At 35.8% G+C, this 21,701-nt stretch overlaps 1 protein-coding gene across 2 annotated transcripts; it reads left to right on the plus strand.

Moving 5' to 3' along the window:
* Positions 1-5,847: 5,847 nt before the first annotated feature.
* On the plus strand, positions 5,848-19,766 carry LOC108993853 (prolyl 4-hydroxylase 1-like). 2 transcript variants are annotated; one of them, XM_018968887.2, is made up of 12 exons: positions 5,848-6,060; positions 6,270-6,317; positions 8,068-8,130; positions 8,583-8,635; positions 10,648-10,713; positions 11,425-11,499; positions 13,464-13,538; positions 14,481-14,551; positions 14,645-14,696; positions 14,811-14,900; positions 18,878-18,970; positions 19,178-19,766. In XM_018968887.2, the coding sequence occupies exons 1-12, from the start codon at positions 5,994-5,996 to the stop codon at positions 19,283-19,285; spliced, it is 861 nt and encodes a 286-aa protein (XP_018824432.1). In that variant the 5' UTR covers positions 5,848-5,993; the 3' UTR covers positions 19,286-19,766. The 2 variants fall into 2 exon arrangements, with proteins under 2 accessions (XP_018824432.1, XP_018824433.1); XM_018968888.2 differs by lacking the exon at positions 8,068-8,130 and having other exon boundaries at positions 5,863-6,060; positions 19,178-19,713.
* The last annotated feature ends 1,935 nt before the right edge of the window (positions 19,767-21,701 follow it).

Raw genomic sequence — 21,701 nt, forward strand, 5'->3', positions numbered from 1 at the left:
TTACTAATTTCTATTGGCTCAGAAGTGGTATAGCCTTTCCCATTAGTAATGCTCAAAATTATGTTGGTTTTTCTCCTTTGGCTAGTATACTTATGGAAATACTTGGTGTTCTTGTCCCACATTTGTTTATCCATTTGCTCAGCCACATTCGTTTAGCCCTTTGCTTAGCCACATTTGTTTAGCCCTTTTCTTTCATTTTGTGTCTTCCTCTTCTAGTAACTGTTCCACCTCCTTCTACAACTGTTTGATTGCATTTTTAAGGCTACCATCATTAGTCTCTTGTAAGCTCTTGATCAAATCAAGCTTTCAGTTGATAAGCTTTCCTTGACCTTTATGAAAATCCTTACTCCATTACTTTAATCTCAGTTGACACCCTTTTAACCCGACAGTAGCTTCTGTTAACAGATTAGAGGAGCTCAAAGTACCAAACCATGCACCTTGAACTACTTGGTTACAACCCTATTTTTTAGTCCAACTAACATCATATTTAAATATCCTCTCATTCATTCTATTTCCATCCAGACTTTGCAAATAAATACGAAGAGGACTATGGTTTGAGCAGTTGGCAGCCATATTGCTAACAATGTATTTGTCATACAAATTGAATTCAAATTACTAAAATTCGTTATTTTAATTAGATTTTTAACTCTACGTGGTTTAAGAAAAATCAGATTGATCTATTCGTCAAAATTCCAATCAGTAAAGGCACATCAACACCATTCACAGTTCAACACATATAATTTCACAAGCTACATGTATAAAAATCTAAGATATTTTAAAAACATAAATAGAAAAAAATTAAATAAGTCCAAAATTAAAAAATAAGGAAAAAGTAAATTAAAAATTGAAAACAAAACCACCTTGGCAAATCAGGGCGCAACCACCTTGGCCTCCCTCTTTTTAAGCTACATTTCATTTCAATTTAATATAATTTTTGTATTCTTTTTATGGGATTTCTTTATTTAAAATTTGGTTTCATTTGCCTTTAAAATGTTTTTATATATTATTTTAGGTTCTTTTAGTATATTTTTTTAATGTTTATACATGTGGCCGCACACATCTTCAAGCAGTGTTTGTTGGTAGGAGTCCTGCTATATAATCTCCCCACTGTAGCACAACCTCCACACACTACTTATGTGTGTGTGTGTTTTTTTTTAAATCAAATGTGTGAATGTACATAAATATTTTGGCATTTCCACCCCCCCGGACCCCTACGTCCCCCCTCCCCCAAGCGTTCTTGCCCCAGCTCGACTCTCTTTCGTACGGAAATGTGTGAATGTAGCCCGCAGTGTTGCTTCTCATCGTCTTCTTTTGAACGACGTCATCTGTGGTCGCAAACAATGGTTTATTCTGATAGAAGGGTTTATGTTAAAATGTGAGGTAGATGCTCAATGCCCGCCCAGATTCCTCAGTTCATGATTGCAATTTCAAAGCATAATTACGTGTAAATAATTGTTGTGCTATATATATATATATATATAATATGATGTTTGGACTATTGATCAATACGCTTCTGGTGTGAAATCGCTCTGAATGTGATGCAGGGTTTTATTGCATGCATTGGACCACTTCAATACAAGGCTAGCTTGATGCCAAGGCCTGCTTTGATGGCAAAAGACCCATTTCTCCAAAATGGAGAACTTGGGTTCGATCCCCCTCCCCCAATGTATATAAAAAAAAAAAAAATACAAGGCTAGCTCCTGAGATATTACATTCAGTTTGGCCCTTTTGATATTTTCTTGAACTTTCTTTGATAGGATATGCCTTAGGTGTGTGTAACCAGAATTTTCCCTTAGTTTCAGCTACCAAACAACCCACAGGGTGTGTTACAGACTATATATTGACAGACTTCACAAAAGGTAAACCTTTTCCAGTTTCCAAATCTAAATAATCACGAATTCAAGCTCCAACAATACCCACCACCAAATTTCTCGATTTTTCTCAACAACAATAAAAACCCTGAAAGAAGAAGAAGCGATACTTAGCCTACATAGTCACATAAAAGTAAACCTCTCCAACTCGTGTAATTTATTTTTGGAAAAATGCCAACCGTGTGTTACCGTTGGACGGAAGCTCAACTCACAGTATGGAGTTTGAAAGCGAGATCGAGGGTTTCAAGGGTGAGAGATGTGACGAAGGGGTTGGGGTGAAAGGTGAGGACGACATCTTCTAGGGTTTTATGGGTGAGAGACGTGAAGGGGCTAGGTTGAAGGGAGTGATCTGTTGCTGGGGTACTAGTTGGGGTGGGCATCGACATGCGGGAGATATGGGAGAAGAGGTCGTTTGCTCGTTGTCTTGGTTATGGAAAGAGGGAGAAGTAGGGAGCCGAGTGAGAGAAACTCGAGTGAGAGAAGTCTGAGAGAAGTGGGTGACTGAACCGTGAGTGGGTGAAGAGCCGAGTTTGGCACATCAGGTGTGTGGTGTGCGACCTGCAGACCGGAGGTTGGGTAGACTTTTTAATTCTTGTTGCTAATGTAATGCTACTAATGGATTTTGATGAAGGGGCCAATTTGGTATTTCTTAAAATTATAAAGAGTTAAAAATCTAATTAAACACACAGAGTAACTTGACTTTAAAGAGAAGCAAAATCGAATATATTTAACCTTACCAAGCAAATTCTCAAACTTTTTTTTTCCCAAATATATTAATATTTTGAAAATTTTGGTCCAACACTCATTGTACCTTGGCACTTGCTTAGTTTTTTGCTTTGTGGAATAACATTCTATTATTATATTAATATAACGAGAGTTGTTGCTTCTTGAGCCAGACCGAAACAGAGAGAAAGACAACAATCAAACTCCAAATGACAGGAATTGAGGGACAAAACCAAGAAATGGAAGAGAGAAACAGAGAGAAAATGCAGGGAAATGGAAGGCGAGGGAAGGGAACTGAAAATAGAAAAAATTGAGGGAAGAGAGAGGTTTTGACCGTTGTAGTGTGAAATAAAATAATAAAATAAAAACATGATCGAGCTATCGTAACAGGTCAAATATGACCCAAGGGTGGGAAACATTGTAACTCAAAGCCAGTTTTATTTGGATTTGCCTAATCCAGTGCATGTGTTTTTTATGCTCTATTAGGCAAAGTTTTGACTTCGATAGAGAATGCTTAAATCAATGAAGATGCTCTTATAAATTCTGTCAATTCTTACTTATGGAAAGAGACCTCACAGTTCATGGACTTGCAGAAAATTTAGATTTCGTTTAGAAAATAATATAAAAATTTGAGAGAAAAATAATTAAAATTTCGTAATATTCATTTTTAAATAATTATAGGTTTTGACAAAAAAAAAAAAAAAAAAACATAAGCTGTCATGGCATTATTACCAATACAAACTTATCTTTCTAATCTGTATTTTAAAAATAATTTCTATTATAACAACTATTATTATTATTATATTCTAAATTATTATTTAATTTTTTTAAAATTAAAAATTTCAAATGAAATGTTAGTGATTGGTAGGGGTGTAAACAAAACCCAGCAAAACCAGTCCGAACCAGCCCGGTCCGAAGAGAAAACCCGGTTCCGATTCTAGACTTTTTAGGTCTGGACCAACGGTTCCATTAAAGGTTTTATTTTTCTCTATAAAATCTTTTCTTTTCCCATAGCAATACGTACACCAGGCAATCTTGATAATTAGTTTCTTCTAGAGCCTAATATATATATATATATATATATATACATATACGATTTTTTACTTTAGAAAGTACTTGTAAAAAATTCTCCTTAAAATTTGGATCTTTTTATTAATAGTGGAATTAAAATAATTAAATTATCTAAGATTTTATGACAATTCACATGATATATAGATGATTTTAAAAAGCCAAGAGAAAATGGATTTTCATTTTGATAATTAATTGTGTTGAAAAACGAAAATATTAAGAAAAAAGTGTGCTTTAATTTTTTCTTGTATTTATAAAGTTCTAAAACCAAATGGATATATTTATATCTGTAATAACTAGCTATTTCTTATATGTTTTGGCCTCTACTGATCAGAAAACCGTCTAAATTCACCATTACCATACTTTGCTCCACCAGAAGAAATTAAATTAATCGCCCCTAGCTCCTCATGTGACACAATTGACGTCCTCCACAGCATAAACCCAGAATCGTAAGTACGAACTACGAAGATGGATCATCGACGGCCCCAACGACGAGAATAATTATCAATTAGGCTTTATCCTGCATGCATGTTCCTAGCTAGCTAGTACTTTTTTTTTTTTCTCGGCAAGTAAAGTATTTATAGATAAACTAACGGATACAATATATAAGTTTGGTGGAGTGAGAGTCTTCTACAATCTTTCCAAATCCAACACACATTACAACACAAAAGCAAAAAATCAAAGGGGATGATCGGAGTTAAAAGATTGACTCCTACCCAATTTCTTAAGACCGCTTGGTGACGATTTTTAAATAGTTTGATGAACAGAATATAAAACTACAGCTAGAAGCCATAGTACAAAAGAGTGTGCTGCAACGTGTTGGTCTGGACTGGTTGGAAGGAACTGTCACATCCACTTTCAGTCGATCATTGGTTAAGAAAAGCGGGAATATAGTGTAGCAATCGAAAATTGTGATAAATCGTCGACGAGGGGGCGTTTCTGACGATGGTGGCTCGTTCAGGCCACGCGCCATAGTTGGAGTGAAGAGAATAGTTGAATTTGGAAGATTCGAAGCTGTAGATCCCGAAACTGCCGCGTGTGGTGGCAAAGTGCTCTCTAAGGCATGACAGCAAGTGAGGATCACGCGCAACATAAGCCGTGCGTGAGGCGAACACGCTGCATAGATAGACGGATTTCTTCTGTCAGTTTGAAGATTAGCACCTGGAGAAGCTAAAGAAGGGGCGCGTGTCCACCCTAGGTCGTCGAAAAGTAATAGATCAGCAAAAATAAACAGTGCTACTGGGAAATTAAAAAAAAAAAAAGAAAAAGAAAAAAACATAGATAAACGGAAATAAAGGCCATGGCCGGCAAGGAAGGCCATGGCTGATGAGGAGGGGATGTGGGTGGAGCCGAAGCATCAACCCTCCTCCCCCTAATGAACGAAAAGACTTTTTGAGAGAGGCGTTGGGCACGCTGGAGAGAAACGGCTGAGAGAGTTTTTTTGGTAGAGAGCTAGTATAATATTATACGTTGTGTCAACCCTACGACTAGGAGATTAATGAGTTCCTCATAGCTAGCCTTCCTTTTTACATTTAGGTTGTGTTTGAATGTTGAAGTGAATTGAGTTGAGATGATAAAATATTGTTAAAATATTATTTTTTAATATTATTATTATTTTGAGATTTGAAAAAGTTGAATTATTTATTATATTTTGTATTGGAATTTGAAAAAGTTGTAATGATGAGTTGAGAGGAATTAAGTAACCAAACGAAACCTTAATGGTGTGAAATTATCCTCTCATGACTTTCGAAACACAATTAGTTTATGATATATTAGAGGAAAATAGATTTTTTAAAGCAGTATTTTTTAAATAGATTTAGTTTTTAAAAATTTACATTTTATTAAAATCAAAAAATTAGACTGAAACCGATAAAATTGAAAGTATTAATTTTGGAAGGTAATCAATGCGTAATCGATTTTAAAAAATGTAAAACCAGTAATATTGATTCGGTCTTAGATTTTTTATTATTATTTTTTAAATATTTTTTTAACATCTTTAATTATTCAGAAAAAATTAAAAAATATATAATTTTATTAATACATATTTTCTTAATTATTAAGTAAAATTAAAAATTAAATAAAAAAATAATAGATTGATAATAGAAGATAGTTAGAGTCTCATTATTCTTATGGATTACAAAGTCAGGGATTATGGGTTGTGGGCATTGACTCTTCTTAGTTCTTAGAAAAGAAGAAAAAAAAAACAAACTGGTAGGTAAATAAAAAACATTCAACGAAGCTATGGGCGACAGTGGCGGACGCGGACCCCTCTCTCTCTCCAGACAACACCTTTGTCTCCTACTGTAAACCAAAAAACCAAAATTCCGAGCCATGGCTGTGGCGGCCATGAAGATCGTGTTCGGCCTGCTAACACTCGTCACAGTCGGAATGACTATAGGTAGCTGACTAAATCTATTTTTTCTTTCTTTCATTTAATTTTTTACATTAATACTTTGTTTGTCAAAAGCCCCTGATCAATCGATCTCTAATCTTAGTCCTCCGAGTGAAGTAATCTCTAAAATTTCCATGCTCTGCTTCTACCAACAATATAGAGCTCTTTGCTAGCGTAATTGTACTGACGCGTTGTTTGTTGTTTTGGAATTGCAGGTGCTTTGTTTCAATTAGCATTCATACGAAGGTTGGAAGATTCCTATGGTATATTTCTTGGCATTCTATCCATTCTGTTTTTCATGCTCTCTATCGTATAATTATTTATCTATAAAAAAATGCTCTCTATCGAATAATGTTAAAGGTATAACCATTGATCCAAAAGCCTTAGGACTAAGGGTGATACCCGCATGGTGCGGGGCGGGGGTATCCTCCCCCACACCCCGCCCCGCACCATGCGGGGGGTTGGGGGTTTATCCCCCGCCCCCAGACCAGGTGCTGGGGGGCGGGGGGAAAAAATCCCATCCGCCCCGCCCTCCGCCTAGGCACCACATTGTGTTTAAAAAAAATATTTTTGGTCTAAAAATATTTTTTTAGATCTAAATTATAATATAATTTAAATAATAAATTAAAATTTATAAATATAAAAAAAACTTAAACTCATTAGAGTTAGATTTTGGATTGATTTGACCTCCTAGACCAACCTTTATATAAGAGGCCAAGACAATACAATAATCATCCTTAAGCAATGTGGGACTTAGTAGTAAGTCTCACATTGCTTAAGGATGACTATTGTATTGCCTTGGCCTCCTATATAAAGGTTGGCCTAGGAGACCAAGGCAATCTAATGACTTGAATATAATTTTAAGTCTTTAATAAATTGTATATATCTATATACAATATATTTATTTATATATATATATATAAATAATTTTTTTTTTTTTTTATATGTGGAGCGGGGGCGGGGGGCGGGGCTGGGCCCCGCTGGGGTCATCCCGCCCCCTCTAGGCCCTCTCTATGCTGGGCGGGGCAGCGGGGCATCGATTCGGTGATAGCCCTTCTCTTTTGGTGGCTTCACTCATCTATCATTATTCAATGACTTAACACCATGCCCATGTATAGCACCAAGACATTTTAATCTAGCCTAAATGTTGCCCCCTCTGTGACTTGAACAGGTGACGTAGTCCCTACTTTAATACCAATTGTTAAAGGCCCAACCAATGATCCAAAATCCCAAACACTAATGGATATTGATTTGGTTAAGTCTTTAACACTTAGGATCATAACATCTAATTATATAGTAAGTTGAAGAGTCAATAAGAAATGTTCGTTAGGGAAATCTTGATTCGTGCATCATAGGTTTGCAGGCAATTATCAAGTCTTTGTGGGTAGGAATGAGATTTGACTATGGAAATTACGTTAGTAAACTATACTTGCACTTATCAAAAAAATTAAACTATACTTGTAGGAGTATCACTTCACTTTAACTAGGTAGCACATATGATTAGAAGATGAGAAACTTTAGTCAGTAAGTGGAAGGAAGAAGCACAGATGCTGAAGTTTGCTGGAGATTGATGATATTTGACAATTTATTGACATTTTTTCGGATTCGGATATCTTTAATCCAGGGAAGTAAGCAGCCATTCTATGAAATAAAGTGTGGCTTTGAAACTAATTGGTGTTGATAAACAAATTTTGTATTTAACTTCACAGATGAAACTTAAGTAAGCTTGATATTTAAACAATTGTTGTTACATCACAAAGATTTTATGGTAATTGTAAGGGCATTAGAGTCATCTCAATCAACTCTAGAAAAAAGTTTGTTTTTTCTAAGTAACTCTTGAAAGATTTTGTTTTTTTTTTTATCAGTCACTCTTGAAAGATTTTGTTGAGGAGCTTAGTGTTAACATTATGCTATTCATCAACCTCCAAAATTTTGATTTTTGATTAATGCTGTTTATACTAAAAAAATAGCTTTGCTGCTGATATTTGTGAATCATATCCTTAATGGGCACAGAGGTTCCATCGTTTAGAAGATTGCAGGGACATCATAATGATGGCTATCTTCACCTGCCCAGAGGTTGGCATGCTTCCTAACCATTATTTTTGTTCCTAAAAGTGAGTTTTTGATAAGGAATTCTGATTTCTTAGGGCAGGTTTGGGGCACAAGACAAAACACAAAATTCTCATCTCATCTCATCATTACACATTTTTCAAATTCCTATACAAAATATAATAAACAATTCAACTTTTTCAAATCCCAGTACACCTTTTTCAAATCCTAAATTAATAATAATATTAAAACATAATATTTTAAACTTCAAAACAAAACACAAAATTCTCACCTCACCCCTTAAACCTACCCTAAGTTCATTGCATCTGTGGATTTGTTGAACGAGTGGTCACTCTCTCCCTCCCATTTATTTTCATTTCTTAGCATAGAGTAGTATTGAGTTTTTTTATGCATAAAAAAGATTTAGTGGAGTTTGGGAGTACGCATGCTCTGATCTATTACCTTTTTACAATTTTCAGGTATTCCCCTCTGGGATAACGACAAGGAAGCAAGAATTTTACGTCTTGGCTATGTAAGCTCATTATTTTGTTATCTGCGTTGAATTTTAAATTTCCTATATCTTATGCACAAGGATGGTTGGAGGGGGGTATATGGAGGAAAATGAGTGCTGGTAAAAGCTCTGGGCGCACTTAAGCACAAACGCCATTTAGAGCCTCTGTGCTTTGTGCCTGATTGAAGCAAGGAGCACATTTTTAAAGATGATGTACAATAAAAAAAAAAAATCCATAAAAAAAGAAGCAAAGATGGTTATTTAGCCTATTAACTGAATTTATTAGAGTATTTTGCAACATATAAATCAAGTACTCAACTAATTACGATACATTTAAACATAAAATTTAATATAATTCTCTTATGCATTGCTAAATATATACATCTATGATATTTGATAGCCATAATAAAATAAAAATACATGTTTCAATAAAAGAATATACCAAAAAGTGCCATGACCAAAAAGGCTCAAGAATTGTAGATATTGACTTCTATGCTAACATAAAAAATGAAATATCAATCCATCTAGAAAACCAACTTGGACTATTACATTGGGTTCAAAGTATACACATCACATGTGACAACATGTGGTGCCATGATGTGTAAATGATCTTCAATATCAAACTAAATACTTAAGAATATTTGCTTACATAAGTTTTTGGCTCTTGAACTGATATATATATTATATATATATATATATTTTAAACAATTACAGAAGTGCACTTTTTTGCCTTTGAAGCTTACACTAAAAGCACAAAAAAACGCACCTTTATAAATACGTTTCACTTTGGTTAGTGAAGCGCTTCGGTTTAGGCGCTTTGTGCTTTGCGCTGAAGTGTGCTTTTACAAACACTGGGACAGATTCAGTTTTACTCTTGATTATTTGCATTTTGAAATAGTAAATTTTTAAAGCATACTTGACACTATTATTAGGTCAGGATGGAAACCCTGCCTACATGATCATGTTCTGTCATGGAAGAAAACTATACTTGGTGCATATATGAATTTATAAAGTGGAAACCTTGTATCTTTCAAATTCCAGTGATAGGCAATATGATTAATCTATATTGGGTTACTCTCTCTCTCTCCTCATCCATTTTTTTTAACCAGCATATATTTGGTTTTGATATGTCAGAATTATGTGAAACGTTTTACTCTCAAATTAGTTTGTCATTAAAATAAATTCTTCTTTTGGTAAGAATCGAGTATTTTATTAAAAGATGCAAAAGACATAGTCCATTATATAGGACATATACAAGATGAATACCTAATTAGAAATAGAAAAAGATAAAAGGAAATCATAAAAACTCAGCATCTTAAATTCTAGAGTGCCTGCCCAAAGGAACATAGTATTAAAGAAGAAAGTTTTAAGTCCTTCCATGTCTGCTCAAGCTCTCAAAATTTCAATCATTCATTTCACTCCAAATACACTATACTAGACAGGTATGGACCATTTCTATACTGCTTTAATCTTAGTGCCACCATATAACCACCCTCTCTAATTTGCAAAAACGTCTACTGCCATTTTGGGCATAAACCAAGCAAACCAAACTTTACTGAAGCAGTCTTTCCACAAGGCTCTAGCAATCTCACTATGGAGTAAACGGTGGTCTATAAATTCCTTGCTCTGTCTGCACATACAACACCAATCTGTCGCAATGATATGACGTTTCTTACTTTTTGGAAACTTTAATTCTCAAGCCTCCTATTCCCTACGGAAATCATGTGGTGCATTTGGATGGAAAGGAATGCGCGCTGTTTTGAAGACAAGGAACGCACAGTGGTGGAGCTGAAGAATTTCTTTCTAAATACCTTATTGCTTTGGTTTTCTGCTATTGTGTTAGTTGGGGATAATATTCATGACTTCTTGTCTTTAGTTCATCGCTCTTAGAATGTATTTAGGTGTTCTGTGGTATACTTCCTGTGTACATGGCCTAGGCCTTTTTCATTCTTATTAATATAATTTATCTTTTACGTATAAAAAAAAAAAAGCCTCCTATTCCCTTATATTTTTTTCCTTTCTATTTGATGCAGGTCAAACCTGAAGTAATTAGCTGGTCACCTCGAATAATTCTACTTCATAATTTTTTGAGCAAGGAGGTAACTGTATGTGCTATTTTGGAGTGTCTTCTATTGTTTGCATGATTATCCCTGGCTCTTTAGGTATTTAATATGAGCTCGGGGTTTTGGCTGCTATAGTACTTTTCAGCAAAGTGGAAATATGGAGTCTGAATATTATCAATTGATTTTTTAGAGCCGAAAAACTATTTGTTATCTTGCAAAATGCAAGTGCTGGATTCGGTGAAATAGTACAATGAGTATAAGTGTGGACTATTTTAAAAGAACTTGTACTAGCAAAAAGCAACAAGCATAAAATGTGGATCACAATAAGACTTCCTCTACTTCATACGCTTCCAAATATTGTGGACAGCATAATTACGAGCTACGCCACATATTTCTATTTTACGTGTAATTTCTAGTTTGTGTAGTGTATGCTACTTTTTGCTACCTTGTAATTTGGGTTATCTAAAAGTTGTTTTCCACGGCTTGGCATATAGACAACTATAACAAAAGTTGTCTTCCTCTGTATGGATAGAAGCTCTCATTTAGGATGATTGATCTTAAGCCAGGAGTGGCTGAGTGCACAAATTCAAGTTGGCAACAAGTTTGAAACTTTGGTGGAACTTAAAATATTGTCTGCTTGATTCTTGAATAGTTTAAAGATGTTCTTTTAACAATTGTAAATTTTAACAATTATAGATGAAGATACAAATTAATAATATAAAGTTGAAAATTTGTTGGTATTTACAGGAATGTGACTACCTTAGAGCTATAGCCCTCCCCCGACTTCAAATTTCTACTGTAGTGGATACAAAAACTGGGAAGGTAGAGACAGTTTCCTTCCTTCTCCTTCAAATTAATCTTTTATTGTTCTTTAATATTGTCATTCTCCTGTCTCGCTATAAGCTATTTGGTAGTTCCTCTGTTGTGTGATTTCATCTCATGATATGTTTACAGTCACGTTCTCACTTTTAGATTTGATACTGAAGCTGACAATTGATTGCAAGAGAGGAACTTTAGGCTAGTTTCTTGATAGACTTTTGAAGCTTTAAGTCTAGTGCTTAAACGTTGGCAGGATTAATTTGTTGCAGCAGCTTGTTTGGTTTAGGTAGAGCTACAGTTAGGGTTTAATTGCAGAAAAGGTAGATTAGGTACTTTAGGGTTTCTAATAGAGAAAGGGAAAGGGCTGTTTTGGTGTTGAAACAAAAGAGGAAAACTCATTGGTCGAGTAACATTCCTTGACCTGTTTATGTTAGCCAGTGGCCGTCTTTTTTGTATGATTGATCGAACTCTATGTTGCAAGAATGTTATATAAAAGCATAATTTCCTATCTATACTTGTATCTTTGTTTAGTAACATACTGCTAGGTGGTTAGTTCACACCGACAGCTAATTCACACCAGGTGGCAGTGAATGGGGTTAAACATGTACTTAGTTACCTTCAACAGAGCCCTTATGGGAAATGGCTTTGGCGCTATGCTAATGAAATAGATAGCCTGTGGCGAGCGGATGCAGATGTGAAATTGGCCATGAATGGTGGTGGTTGGACGCTGGTGCTCAAATGAGGTGACTTGGAGTTGTGGGTTGGGGTTATGGAAGAACATTCAAAGGGTTTGGCGGGTAATTCTCCTGGTACATTAGATATGGGGTGGGGGGAGGAACCAAAATATAATTTCAGTATGATCAATGCTGTAGTGATTCATCTCTTAAATGGTCTTCTCAGATTTGTTCAACTTGGCTAGCAAAAAAGATGCATTGATAGCAGATAGCTTTCAACTTATTTACAGAACTTCAGGTTGTTAATCCTTGTTTCAGTTCTTACTGATCTGATAGTTATACTTAAAACTTTACATTAAGCAAATATGAAGAAAATTTCAAAAATTTTGAAATCTCATGAATTCTTTGGCCAACAATGCTTAAGAATTTGGTTCAGGAGATTCAATATGTTTCTTGGCGTCTAGAAATATAGGAATGCAATGTTTAGAATTTGGATGCCTATAAATGTAATGATGCCCACATTTGGTTTGGTTAAAATCTGACAAGCTTTCCTGGAACTTGAGATCCTTGCATCTGGAATATTCCTGAGAGTCCATTAAAAATTAATTAGTGTCACAAAAACTGGGATAAAAATGGGACCAAAGGGAAATAAAATAATAAATACCACAAAAGCTTGCTCATGAAAAAGAAAAAAAAAACCCCCACAAAAGTTCAAATCACAGAATAACTTATGTTACTTGAATACCTAAATCATGCACTGAATTCAAAATTCAGTCGTCTTAAACAAAACCATAATACCACAAACATAGCATCATCCATTGCCATATCTGAATGGGCTTCAGCTGCATAAATACAACAAAATAAATTTTGTTCCATCATAAATCCATAAAACTGAGATGAGGTTGCCTTACTCTTGTTAAGCTTAGAAATTTGAGTGTATTGATGTAACTAATCTGAAACTGCACATTACCTTGCCGTGGAATGGGGATACCCAAACCCTATCATGCAAATCAACATTAGCATGAAAATACAGTTTTTTGGTAATCTGAATGGCTGGCATGTAGATTCCCATCACTTCTTTACAAACAAACCTGAGAACGCGTAGGACTATCGAGGGGATTCTGGGGAATGCGAAATTGTTCTGTGAAAAAAAATAAAAAAATTCCCTGTAAGAGTGTTTTATCATCATCCAATCATGATCAATCATAGAGCTCTTGATATGAAACGTTTGCTTGCCTGAAGATTACATTTTTCTTTTAACTTGCAATCTGAAGTGTGCCTGCCTTTTTTCAGGGAATTAAAAGTGATGTTAGGACTAGCTCTGGTATGTTTTTGAGTCCTGAAGAAAAGAAGTATCCAATGATACAGGTTAGTTTACTTTTTTTACATCTCTGACTATAATATCGGTGCTCAATTCATGGATGCTCTACAGGATACCAAATGCTTGTAATAAACACTATGTGGCCCTGTTGCTATAGACCTTATTGATTGTTTTGACTGTTGGGGTTGACGTTGTTGTTCTGTACTTAATACCAACAAGTTTGTTTGCCTTGGCTGTTGCTGTTTTGACACCATATTGAGGTATGGCATTTGAAGCATATGCACTCTTCATTAAATAAGGCATTTGCCGGTGCATATGCTTGAGCAATCGGGGTTCAGGAGCATGTATTAGAAATATGTGGTTTAAAAGTATTCTGTTTGATTTCTTATCCCTGTTCAACATGGAGCAACTCAAAACTGTACAGGGACAATCAGCCATTTAGGTATGTTTTATGGTGGTTGCCATCTCCATCCTTGAGGAATATGTGGCCAACTTGATGTCTTTTCATGGAACCCAACACACATGTATACAAGCATTGTTTCTACCCTTGTGCCTGCTGTTTGTAAATGGAGTAAAATTTTGAAGTTGCACCTTTGCATTTGATATCTGGGCCTGACCCCTTGATAAGTGTTACCTCATTTCAGTGTTGATCACAAAGGAACATATTGATAAGAATTACTAAAACATGATTAAGATTAAAATCACACTTTCAACCTTTATTTTATTTTCTTTCACTTTTTATTTTTATTTTTATTTTTTTTTTCTTTTTTTGTCGTGGGGAGGCTGAGGGGATTGTTTGCACTTGTGTGTCATAGAGAGTAGGGAGAGTAGGGAGAGATTTTCAATGATATAATTTACATGTACTCTTATGTGTTGGACATACAAACAATTTTATTTCCTAAGCTGTACTGATTGTGGTGGATCTCACTTTTTGTTGGAGACCTGTAATTGAGTGCTGTACTAAAATTGTCTCTTTCTTGCATAATCAGGCAATCGAAAAACGAATATCTATCTATTCTCAAGTACCAGTAGAAAATGGTGAGCTCATACAAGTATTAAGGTGGGAATATAATCTACATCCTAGGAATGTATTCTTTATGAACAGAAATACTTATAGGTTTCACTACCAAGGCTAACATCTGCAGCAGCGCAGGTATGAGAAGAGTCAGTTTTACAAACCTCACCATGACTACTTTTCTGATACTGTAAGTTATTTACCTGTCTTTGTGACTATTGGAATCTATTCTGTAGCAGTTATTGCTCATATATGTTGTAATTAAGTCATTTTCTGGAAAGGAATCAAAATCTTTTTTTGTCAGTTCAATTTGAAGCGAGGTGGTCAGCGAATAGCAACAATCCTCATGTATTTAAGTGACAATGTTGAAGGAGGAGAAACATATTTCCCTTTGGTAATTACCTTTTAAAATTTGATGCTTAACATTTATTTATTTTTCATTAGATAGATGAATGTTTTTCATTATATAGATGAATGTTAGAACATAAGTGCTTCAAGTTATTATTTGTATTTTTAAGCACATGTACTTCAAGTATTGGGCACTTTTTTCAAGTTTTTCATTTTCAGAAAAAATGCCCAACATCTACTATAGTTCACATTTGAGCCATTTTCCTCCTTTTGTTATGAAACATTTTCCACTGTTACCAAACAGACAAGTGAACCACAGTTTTTTGCTTTTTCTTCATAAAGTGCTCTGAAATATGCCCTAAAAGTTTCTTCAATAACCAAATATGCCCTGGAATTTTCTTCATCTGAATATATGCATAATTTATTTAATCATGGGTCCATTAGGAACTACTACTAGGAAGTCCCTTTGTTCAAAAGAAAATACTTAGGCAAAACTCGCTGAACTGAGAGTATAACTCTGGTACCTAGGTGGTCCTGCAGGTGGTTGACACAAGTCATTCTATGATTCCTTTTTTCTTCCTTCAAATTTGCACATGCATATGTGATATTTAATAGACAATCCCACATGCCTTGAGGTGTATGTGGATACTGACCATAAAAGGAAGAATGGCAAACATGCTTTAGTTTTGTTAAAGTTTTTTTACCTGTTAAGGATTCTGATCAAGGGACGAGGATGGGATAAGATGGTTCAGGCATTTTGGGTTTGATTCCGCACTAGCAATTCTTCTGGATTACTTGATGCATGGTTTGGGCTGGTGGCGTCATGTGTTCAGGTTTACTCTCTTGCTTGGGAATGGGATCCCACATTGCTTGAGAGCAAGATTGGCTCAAGGGTAAGGCCACTTAGGCCATTGCCTAAGGCCCCACCCAGTGCAAGGCCCCCAAAATTAAAAATGAAGATGCTTTTTTTTTTTTTAATTTTTTTTAAAAATATATAAAAACCATTTCATTAAATAATTTTTATATTTTTCAATGTGTGCAATGGTCTAGATTTTTATGATTTTCTTGTTTCTATCTCTTCCTCTTAACTAGTTTTAAACTCTTGTACACCCCGTGTACTTGGGCTATGCCTATTCTTATTAGTTAAATTTATTACTTATAAAAAAAAATGTGGAAGGCCCCATGACACTAAGGCCCTGTTTGGATGTTGAGATGGTCTCAACCCATCTCATCTCATCTCAACATTCACACACCACTTAAACACAAACACTTTTCATTTCAAATTTTCAACGTTTCAAATTTTTCATCTAATCATTACAACTTTCCCAAACTTCCAAACAAAACACAAAAAATAATTCAAAATTTTCAAATCCCAAAACAAAAATAATACTAAAAAATTATATTATAACAATATTTTAACTTTATATTTTTTTTATTCAACTTTTTTCTCTCCTCTCCCAAAACCCCATAAAACATCTTAACTCAAACTATTCAATTTTCACTGCTATTCATAGATTTCTCATCTCATCTTAACATCCAAATGAGGCCTGAATTTAATATTTAATTCAATAAATAATTTATATTTTTAAATAAAATTTTCTAAGATCTTGCTAAATTGAGGCACAAAATTTACAATGAGACCTCATTTTAAATTGTTGTATTAAATATAAATTCAAAACTTTTTATTTAAATATTTAAAATAAAACCTCATTTTTTTAAAATTTTAAAAAGTATTCAATATAATAATTTATATTTTATTGTATTATAATTGAGAATGGCTCACTTAAATTTTTTCTTAGGCCTAAATTTGTATTGAGCCACCCCTGCTTAAGAGGGAAAAGCTCAAGCCCTAATGATTCCATGGAGCTCTAATTGTAATCTCGACTAATCCTTTTGGAGTATAGGCACAAATGTGGCTTGAGCTTTGCTTAGATTGTTACATATGGTATCAAAGTCAATCCCAACTAGAAGTGTGGGACTTGAGCCTAGGACTTGAGTAGTACCAATTATGATGGAATGGCCCAACAAAGATGTTTGGAATTTAAGGGGGGAGATTGTAATGCCCCAGATTGTGCGATTGCATATAGGATGGTGGTAAATGGGATTCCACATTGCTTGGTATGGAGAAGTTCAAGTCCTTTAGAAGGATTCCAAGGGGCTCTAATTGTAAGGCTTGACTAGATCTTTTGGAGTATGGACCTAGATGTGGCTTGGGCCCCCCTTGGACACCTTGTCTTGGTGAGTTTCCATGTCATAAAAAAAAACTTGTTAATGTTGGATTACATTAAACCGAAAACCTTGGAAGATAAAAGAATGATGAACAGTGATCATTTTGATTATTCACATATACCTACTAAGTTGTAGCTTTGGGATTTGGGAACTTGGGAGTCCTGGATCTGTGAAGGGAAATGATTTTTCTAGGGAAAATGTACTTGCTACCTAATTGACTGGTTTTCACATTTACCAGTTTAGTAGAGATGGTTACCAGGAAAATGGTTCTTTGTTGCGCACTAGACAAAATGACTGAAGTGGGATAGGGAAGGTTACAGGGCTTCTTGATACTTGCAAGTCATGGAGATCATAAAATTGTAGAAAAGTTTATCACGGTCTTGGGTCTTGAGTTTCGGTTTCTTTCTTCAGAAGTTTCAGGGTCCAATGCGTCTTACTTTGTTGCCTCTAGGTGGCATCATTCCAATGTTATTCATTTGAATAAATAAATTTCATTATTAATATCTTCTCATTCCATACATTTTGTGTTTGTCTACTTGGTAAGAGTTCAACATCTGGACATTAGCCAGGCATCTACTTATGGTTTATTGAGGATTGATTGCCCTGGTTTCATTTAGCACCTGATTGCCAAGGCAGTTGTGTTTATGCTGAGTTGATATTTGTTCAACAGAGGCATTTGGACAGATTGGAAGGTGTAGTTTATCCTTATACATGATCACTTCTTAACCATATAATGCAAGAAAAAGGAAAGCACTTAATGTATCAAGAAATGTTGGTGAATATATAGTAGTTAGTACATTCTCCGAAAATAAGAATTGAATCACCAGGTCTGCCCTTGTGCAGGACTGTAAGGTAGCCTGTATTGGGCCTATTCATGGATTTATGTGCGTATATAGAAGTAATGATAAATGAAAGAAAGTGAAACTTCTATTATACCCTCCGTAGTTCTTTGTTTCTGCAAAGTTCTCACACATCAACATTTCTGCTGGATGCACTCACTATTGTTTAGCAAAGCTTTAGTAGCAAGGGCCAAGATTACTGCATGATTTCATCTTAAATTTTTTCCAGTGCTCAAATGTATGCTAGTTGTCAAATAGTCTCTTCTTTAAAACAAAATCTGGTCATAAATTATTATTATCTGTAATATTGGTGGTGAAGTATTAACAATGGAGAAATTGGACATTTTTTTGTAAGTTTGTTTTTTGTCATTGAAAATTTATGGAAGACAACTGGCTTCCAGCACTAGAAAGATCTCAAAGTGTTCTACCTGAGAAGAGTTCTTCAATAAAATGCTTTGGTAAGTGGATCAATATGGAACTGCAAATGCTGGAATCACCAGTCTGGTAGAGAAATTTATTGCTTCCAGTTCCAGTACTTGACACGATACCAAAGAGATATGTTATCTTAATGAGTCATGTCCAAATATTGTGATTCCTTTTTGGTTAACCCCTGTGAGCATAGTTTTGTGTTATTAGAGTTGATGAGGCAATTTTTGGTGATCTTAACCGTGTGGAAATTGAAATTGTGTTTATTAATGGTGATGGGCATCTATTGCTGTCATAGATGCTACCTGTGTGATGATCTTGTTGATATAGTTGTACCTATCACGTCCTGAATCCTGCCATTTTTTTTTTTTGGATAAATAATCTGTAATTCTTGATTATTGATTTTCTTTCCATCCTTGTCTCTGCAAGAGTTATTATGTTCTTGAAAGTTTTGTTTCATATTTATCAAAGAAGGAAAAAAGGTTTTCTTGAAATAATTCTGTTTGAACTTTTTATTGATAATTCTCAGGCTGGTTCGGGTGAGTGTAGCTGTGGTGGGAAGATGGTTAAAGGGTTGTCTGTTAAACCGATTAAAGGAGACGCAGTACTTTTTTGGAGCATGGTTTGTTTTCTTAATGTTACTTGTTAGTTTGTGCATCTTTATATCTTGTGAAATATAGATAGTTTACTGTTTACCTCTTATTTGCCTACATATTTATGCTATTTGAAGTGGTAAATGATCTAGGGCTTGCATTGTTCGATGTGCCCTCAGTGAATGGACCAAATTCAAATCCGTCTTCTTTTTTTTTTCCTTGGTTGCTCCTTTCAGGGTCTAGATGGACAGTCCGATCCAAGTAGCATACATGGAGGATGTGAGGTGCTAGCTGGGGAAAAGTGGTCGGCTACAAAATGGATGAGGCAGAGAGCTGCAAATTGATTTTTATAGCTTTTACCCATCTCTCCGAAATTCAGAAAAGGGCTTCCTCTTCATGGGGATGTCGTCCTGACATATTAACCCCCTTATTTCAATGACTGGTGACTGAATAATTTGTAAGATGGAAGTATCAAATACGCAACAAATGATTAGGCAAGTTGAGTTGAGGACCTTGTGTTGACACCCTTTGTGTACTGAAGAGATTGGTCTTCCTCACAGATCATCTAATGCCGTGGAACTCGGAGTCCTCCACTGTCAGCGGTGTCCCGCATAGGGGAAGCCATACTAGTTCATGACAACAGCAAGGACCGATTCATATTTACAACTATAGTTGTATTTATAAAGTACGTCAGGCTGAAGACGTGAAGAAAAGTAAGTATTTAAGATGAATAAAAGAGTGGGCCCCACATCTAAACAAAGTATTTATATGAGAGTTTTGCTACTCATCACATCAAACACCACACTTTTTTTATTTTTAATTTTATTTTTAGTTTTATTCTTCTAAAACTTGTTGAATTATTCTACTCATCATCCATATATTACATATTTACTAAAATAAAAATAAAAAATAAAATAAAAAAAAGTGTGGTGTGTGGATGATGAATAGATTTTATTTTTTTATTTTTTTATATATATGTGAACTGTTTTGTTACTCTGGACCCTATTATTAGATCAATTTAGATACTAACTTGTATATGCGCACATATATATATATATAGAGAGAGAGCGACAGGTGGTGGTATGTCTCCACATAGAATTAGAATGACTAAACAAAAGAGAAATGATACTTGTAGTCGTGAGTGCGCAAGCGTCGTGTAATCATTTTGAAAAAAATGAATAAATACGAGATTCACATGAAAAAATAATAATTTTTTAACAGTAGATTTCACTCTTTTTCAAAGCGACTGCACGACGCTTGCGTACTCCATGACCATTACTCCAAACAAAAATGTTTGTTGTTGAGCTTAGTAATGCAGGTAGTTGAGAGAATTGGACGTTCTACGGCCTGTTGAGATTCTCTCTCACTGTTCACCTTCTCTTGGGTTCGTTCTCTCTTTCTTTTCTTTTTCATATGTTTTTTTTTTCTATAGGGATCGAGTATTAAAAAAACAAAAAAATTTCACTATTTGGCAGTAACCATTACACATCATAGCACAATTATCAATTTATCCCTGCAACAAAACTCACGCATCCCTCATATTCTTCCCATTTGAATCTCATCCCCTTCCTTCATAGCAGATTTCCTCTCCCCCATCCCCAACGTTCCTGAAGTCCTCCTACCCCTAATTCTACCCTCTCGTCTCACCTATCCTCTCCCCCACCCCCGTGTTCCTGCACTCTGATTTGGGCATAGTGGTGGTGTCGAGATTGCACACGACAGAGACACGTGGCTCGTGGAGGAGCTTGGGTCGTGGGTCTCAAATAAGAGAAATGGAGAGGGGGAGCTAAGGGAGGCATGGCTGAGCATTGAGGGATGAGGGAGGTGCAGGGGAGTTGGTGGTGGCGAGGGGAAGGCAGCACAGTGGTTGGAGGGCAGCGGATCTAGGCCCAAATGGGTAGAGAAACCCATGGGAGAGTGAGGGTGCGTGAGGGGTAGATCAGGGCTATGGGTGGCTGGGGTAGGTCGGTCAATGGTGGCCAGTGGAGGCTCGAGGTGGCGGCTAGAAGTCGTGGGTGGCGGCGTACGGTGAGCTAAGGTGGAGAACCCGTGTATGGGTGAAACCCATTTCGGGAAAGAGAGGGAGAGGGTTGCTGTGCTATGGAAGCTCGACGGTGGGGCTAAAGGCTGACAACGACGGCAATAACAGTGGCAAACCGTGTAGGAGAACCCATTTCGGGTTGAGAGAGGGGGTTGCGTATGGGGGCTTCCGTGGAGGTTTGAAGGTGGCTGGAGGTGGTGGCCGGTGGCACTGCAGGTGGCGCACAGCGAGGTTGGGTGAGGTGGTGAGCTGAGAGAGGGAATCGGGTAGGGGGAGGGGGAATCCATTTCTATAACGCAATTTTGTTTTTTTTTTTTTTTTGTTTAAAAAAAAGGACATGTAAGATGTGCTACGAATCAGCCGTGAACAATGGTTGATCCATAGAAAAACTCTTAAAAAAACATGCAGGTACACTATCGATTACTTGCACAACATAACATTTTTTTTTTTTTGGGTTCTGTTCTTTGATTTTGGCAGCACTGTTTGGACCACATTTGACCTCCATGCATTCATTTCCCACTTATTTGGTTAAAATTTGCTAGATCTACCTATTTCACTCTTAAACTAATACGATCATCAATACTGTTGATGTCGTGTTTCGTGGGCCTGGTCAACTTCAAACCGTCGGTATTCGAGCGATCACCTGCACAGTAACTATGGGGGTCTCGGGGTCCGTTGATCCTCCGATGCTTAAGTCAGTAATGGTGATGGGGATGATA

This window comes from Juglans regia, chromosome 12, assembly GCF_001411555.2.
Source record: "Juglans regia cultivar Chandler chromosome 12, Walnut 2.0, whole genome shotgun sequence".
Classification (NCBI taxonomy): domain Eukaryota; kingdom Viridiplantae; phylum Streptophyta; class Magnoliopsida; order Fagales; family Juglandaceae; genus Juglans; species Juglans regia.

Bases quoted from the DNA above. Each gene is read 5' to 3' on its own strand.
- LOC108993853 (XM_018968887.2), top strand. From the start codon at position 5,994: ATGGCTGTGGCGGCCATGAAGATCGTGTTCGGCCTGCTAACACTCGTC. The intron at 6,318-8,067 runs GTATATTTCTTG...TAATGGGCACAG, and splicing joins AAGGTTGGAAGATTCCTATG to AGGTTCCATCGTTTAGAAGA. The intron at 8,131-8,582 runs GTTGGCATGCTT...TACAATTTTCAG, and splicing joins CTATCTTCACCTGCCCAGAG to GTATTCCCCTCTGGGATAAC.